This window comes from Nesoenas mayeri (assembly GCF_963082525.1).
Source record: "Nesoenas mayeri genome assembly, chromosome: 2".
Taxonomy (NCBI): Eukaryota; Metazoa; Chordata; class Aves; order Columbiformes; family Columbidae; genus Nesoenas; species Nesoenas mayeri.
Genome location: NC_137543.1, coordinates 52,572,545 through 52,578,544, shown reverse-complemented (window position 1 = coordinate 52,578,544; position 6,000 = coordinate 52,572,545). Strand labels below are relative to the sequence as shown.

The following is a 6,000-nucleotide window of genomic DNA, read 5'->3' as shown; positions in this document are numbered from 1 at the left end:
GGCATTATTTTTGTTCTGGAGCTTGGAGTTCAATCCTTACCCCTCGTCCTGACTACCTCTTTCTTTGCTGGCTTCATCGTTGCTGTCTTTTTCTGCAATTCATCCCCTTGAGAGCTATTCCAGTCGCTGCTGATCATTTGGGCCCTGGTAAGCGTTCCTTTATGACAGGAGATTTTATGTGTTCAATTATTTTTGATCTGAACCCGTAATGCCGAGTTGATAGTAGCTCACTTCATTCTTCTCAGCTCAGCAGTTATTTGAGGCACTTGTGGATGTGAGCTGAAGACATCTGAGAGTTCAGCTGTGAAATAAAGTAGTCCAAGGGTTTGCTTATTATCAACTCAACTATCCTTACATATTGTCAGGGTACTCTCAAATGAAGCATGGTTTGCTAGATACAGGAGGAATTCGCCATGTAACCTCCTTTGGGCTTAGAGAATGTGTAAACTAAGTATTTTCTAGTTGTATAGCATGCCTCATGATCTGTAAAGCCATTGACTGAGCTGAAAGACATATTATGCTTTTTCCTGCTTACAAGAGTTTGTGGTTTTTATCTGTTTCATTATTTTCACTGATTAAAGGAGTAGATATTTAATGAATTACACAGACTTGTGAACAGTGCAACAGGTAATGCAAATAAAATAACTTCCTTTAATGTGTAGCTACATCCTATGAACAAGTACAGAGTTGCCTGTCTGATCAGCAGTCATTCTAGAAATTCAGTTCAACAGCTGCTAACATATAGCTCCAAACCCTGCATATTTGTCTAACTATGGCCACTAATATTTTAGGCCAAGCCTTGCAGTTATGAAATCCTACACTAAAGGGGGCTGGTTAGTGAACATAAACTAAGTAGGCACAGATAGCATGGATTTTATTAAACTTAAGAGATTACAGTGAATTCGATAATCAGACAGTGCTCCAAATAAGAGCAAAATCCTTACAAGGTTCAGAGTTTCTTGTAATCTCCATTAGCGTCAGATTCCTATACCTGATCAGACTACTGTAACTAACCGATCCTGACCTGTGAGCAACGCTTGACGTTTCAGGGGAAGTACAAAACACAACTCATAGCATGACAAAATACCTATAAAAGGACTTTCCTCTTACATGATGTGAGTCAGAGTTGGCCTTTGATTTGAACCAGGAGAGCTACTCCTTGCCCAGCTCCTGTCTTACTGCCGTAGTTCTTACTTCTGTCGTAGACTCCTCCTCTTACTCCTGAGGACAGTGAGGGCCACACCTTCTATGTCTGGAAGAAAAGGGTTGACTTTATACGTTTTATATATGCTGACTTTAAGTCCATCTACTGCTTGTTCTTTTTCCCTAATAAGATGCAAATGAAATGCCTCATTTAACTTCTCCTTGATGGGCAACACATGCAGTGATTTATACTTTTGGATCACCTTCCTTACTGTGAAGCTTGGAAGGTTGTGAGAATCCCTGGGTGACAGGACTGAATGGCTGTTAGTGTTGTGGCTGTTGTGTCCATGATGAAGCAAGCCAACACTGCAAATAAAGCTGGTGAAGATGAAGGGAGACAACTGTAATACTCTACAAAAGGAAAACAGGATGTTCTCATGTTCTTTCCCCTTCAGAGTGCAAAATAAGACTCATCTGCATGTCTTAACTTCGCTCAGCAGAGTTCATGATGGGTTCCAACCCTAAACTTAGCTTCACAGAGCTGGGAGAGAAAACAATGAAGAAAAATGGAGAAGAAATCTTCTGAAACTAGGCAAATTAAGAGAAATGATGTACTACTGAAAGCCAGCAAAGTGAAATAGACAACAAGACAAAACATTGATAGGTATTCAAAACAAGGATAATAGACAGAATAGTCGTGTTCTTTAGACTTATATGAAAAAATAGCTAGCAGGATAAATAAGGGAATTAAAGAGGAACATCAGCTTTTGCCCTAGAGAACAAAAGGCTAATGCTTGTTGCCATTCCTCCTCCTTCCTCAGGTAAAAATAAGGTAAATGGATAACCTAGTCTCACTGAAGTCATAGTTTCACTGTGCTCAGGATATCAGCAATTTCTTGTACATACTTAAAGATTTCTTAATTTCTTTCTTGTTGATTTCCTGCAAACAAGTGACCTGTTATCATACAAAGGGCAATTCCCTTGAGAGACACCTGAAATATACGGAAGTTGAAACTTTTTTGTAATTTGCCTGAGTCTGTGTGAGTATGTGGGCAGTTACCAAAGAGAATAGTTTGCAATTTGTTGACTTGCTCTCTGAACAAACTACTAAAGAAAAAGCCAAGGACTGAAATCTAGGCAGCATAAAGACCAGGGGGAAAAAAAATAAATCTATTTTCATGAAGCTGAGATTGCACTCCAGCTATGTAAATGCATTTTATATCAGAAGGTCAGGTAAGTTGTTTCATTAACATGAACAAAATCAGAAGCAGAACAAGTCTCCTGTTGTTGTGAGTGATATTAAAAAAAAGAAAAAAAACCCCAACCAAATGAAAAACCAACCAACCAAACCCCCAAATCCCCACCACAATAAGAAATACCTTCTACTATTGTTTTGGGATCTTTGAATTCTTCTGAACGTTCCCCCATTGGAACTCATTTTTACTCATAAGCAGGCACCTCTTCAGGAACAATCATAGCCATGTTGTAAGACTAATCGCCAGTGCTAGGAGAAAGAAAGGTTTTCACAGGGATTAGCAGAGGCAAGTTTGCATGTCAGAGAAGAGTTGTTTTGATAACAGCAAAATAGAACAATAACAAAACAAACACTGAATTGCCAGCCGAAAAAAAACCCAAGGGAATCCTTTCTGCACGCAACCCTCATTCCATTTTGAGAGGGGAACTACTTCTCACCTGATCAAATTTCCTACTCTGACTGACTGCAAGACAATCTATCGAAGACTACGCAAAGAAAAACTTACATGGGGATCTCATCTGGGGGAAGTTTATTAATGATCTTGAACATGACTTTCTAGGTTAAAAAGATGTCACTTGGATGGAGGAGCATGATATTATTTGAGTCATTGCATGTAGACTATATCCTTGATTGCACTGTAAAATTATGATAAGCCATTTTAAATGGATATCTGGTATCACACAATGATCAATATCATAAATGTTTATAGAAAGAGGTGACATCCTTCTCAATCTTAATGTTTTTAATTAGTTGTTAAAATATTAAAGGGAATATTAAATTCAATCTGAAAATTTTATTACAAAAATGAATGAAATGTTCATATATTTTTATTTCAGCCTGACAAGTACTGAATAGCCCTGTTGGAATTGCTCATGCCTTTTCAAATCATTTATTACTTTATTCTCTCATTTGTAATATAACAAAAAAATTTACACTGTTTCTGAAGAGGTTGAGCACAAAAAATGTGACTATGAGGAGCGGCTGGGGGAACTGGGGCTGTTTAGCCTTGAGAAAAGGAGGCTGAGGAGAGACCTTATCACTGTCTACAACTACCTGAAAGGAGGTTGTAGCATGGAGGGGGTTGGGCTCTTCTCCCAAGTAGCAAGTGTTAGAAAGAGAGGAAATGGTCTCAAGTTGCACCAGGAGAGGTTTAGATTGGATATTAGGAAAAAATTCTTCATGGAAAGGGTTGCCAGGCGTTGGAACAGGCTGCCCAGGGAAGTGGTGGAGTCACCATCCCTGGAGGTGTTTAGAAGGCATTTAGGCAGGGTTCTTAGGGACATGGTTCCATGCTAGAGTTAGGTTCACAGTTGGATTCGATGATCCTGATAGTCTCTTCCAACTAGAAAGATTCTATGATTCTATGATTAGTTGGCAGTAATGAGTGGAGAAGTTGAGCATGTAAACCTTCAGTAGTTTGCAGTAACAGGGAGGCCAATGGCAAATGGATGGACACAATAGTGCAAGATTTTTTGCTCCTGATAAATGTCATATTAGTGTCTTGAAAGTTAGATACAAACATATCTCAAAGTCTACAATGCATCATAAAAAGATAACCCTACATTTATTGTGTTTGTTTTTAGATTTTTGAAGTTTTAAGTTCAGTGTTAGCTTCTATTTTCTATATTATTTGTATGCTCAATCAGGAGTTTCTTTGACGTGTCTTTATATTTGATCTGTTCTTTTCCAGACACTGTCCTGTTATATTTACATTCAGAAACGCGCAGTAAAAACAAAATCAGAAGACACTCATGATGTCTTTACCTTTCTACCAAAGACACCACGAGCACTATGACCGTGCGTACCGCCATAAAGCGCTGCAGTCGACTGTAAGCCAGTACCAAAAGGAAACAAAGAGCAAATCTGCTGTCTATGCTCAAGGATCTACAGCTTACGCCAGGGGCTCAGCAGCCTATCGCCATGCATCTGCAGCAGACTTCAGCCTTGACTCTTCAGCAGCATATAGTCATGGCTCTTCAGCCTATGACCTTGAGTCGGCAGCCTACAGCTATGGATCTACAGCTTATGATCACTCTGCTGCACAAAGTAAAAGATCAGCTGCCTACAGTCTTGACTCTGAGTCCCTCAGCCAGAGCTCAGCTGCCTACAGCCGTGGATCTGAATCCATCAACAAGCTGGCTGCAGCCTACAGGCTGGGATCTGAGGCCTACAGTCTCGGGTAAGTAAATCCGTCTTTGAAACAATATTCTGAAACAAAAATGTCCAGCTACCTCCCCTTGAAATCAATGGTAACATTCTCCTCCTCTTCTACGGAAATTGTCTCTGTAACTTGGCTTTGATGTATTTTCCAGGCTTTGTGTTTTCCTTTGGCTTTGGTAATGGGAAGGGCTGTGGTCACCTTAGTTGGTTGGACTAATTCACGTGTGATGGTTGGATCGGCATAAGAAGGGCACTGGCAATGCTGATGTGGCTGTATGATGAGATATTTGTGCTTCAAACTGGTCAGGCATGAGCCACCTATACTTCCAAGTTGGCTTAGCCGTATTAGCACAACCGAATTTAATATGCAGTGTTGAGATAGCTTTTGGTTTGAGTCCAGTTCTTTTCTGGCTGGGTTGGAGCAGTATAAGAACTTAGAGCCATTCATGCAAGCTTGAGCTGACATGTCCATATATTATTAAACAATCGTTCTTTGGCCTAATGGTTTCACTTTTATGCCAAGTGTTTTAAGAAGTTGAAATTTTCACAGTGTGTAGTGGTTGAGGTGTACTATTTTGAAAGTAGGAATACCCTGAAGTGTTTATCTCGCACTAGAATAGCAGCTATGCTTAGCTGCCATGTTTTTTGTCTGATTAAGATAATAAATATTGCTCAAGCAATTAGATTAGCAGAATATTTTAGATAAAATAGCATAACATTATTTATATGTATCTCAGAGATTTACAGAAATGAGGGGAGTATTAAATTAAGACCAGAGCAGCTGTTAGCAGGAGAGAAAATGATCAACAAATTATAGCCCAAAACATCTGCTAGCTGATATATTAAGTTAGAGTGTTATTAGCAGAACTGATCAAGTCTTGTCCATCAGAAAATTTAGATTTTGAAAACGGAATGGCCTCCAAGGATTGTGGATGAAGATGGAATGTTGGCCAAAATCACTGAGGGGAAGACTACCCGTACTGTACAATACCTTGTGATTAAAGCCTACACTTGGCTTTCAAGAAGTTCAGGGTCAAAGCTCTACTTGCCAGGGTCTGTTCAGGAATTTGAACCTCAGGCTATTAGAGCCCAGATGAATGACTTGAATATTTCATTGTTTTGGGCTGGGTAACATCCATTCTTTGCTGTTGAAGTTCACTTGTGCAAATAATTAACCACTGAGTGCAGCAGAGAGAAGCTGATTTATAACCTGTTGATGAAGGGAAGTAAACTGGAGATGCTGGGATTGAGGGTTATGTTTCCAGAGAGAGCTGGGTAGGGGAAGATATTCCAAATGTCCACAGTGAGACAGCTGTGGCTACATGCTATTGTTGACACTAACCCAAAGTCCCCTTCTTCTTATAAAAAATGTTCCCATAAGAAATGGGACCATGACTTGAAGTTGCAAAAAATGATTGTAAAAAAAACCTGCTTCCGAGTCC

The 6,000-nt window shown here is 39.5% G+C and overlaps 1 protein-coding gene across 1 annotated transcript in view; it reads left to right on the top strand.

Annotated features, from left to right (window-relative positions):
- Positions 1-4,149: 4,149 nt before the first annotated feature.
- The window catches only part of MYOM1 (myomesin 1), a gene marked incomplete at both ends in the record, with an annotated part of 72,701 nt that continues 70,850 nt past the window's right edge, over positions 4,150-6,000 (top strand). The window contains one exon of the mRNA XM_080364143.1: positions 4,150-4,577. Coding sequence (XP_080220269.1) covers positions 4,150-4,577 — 428 coding nt within the window. The remainder of the gene's footprint in view (positions 4,578-6,000) is intronic.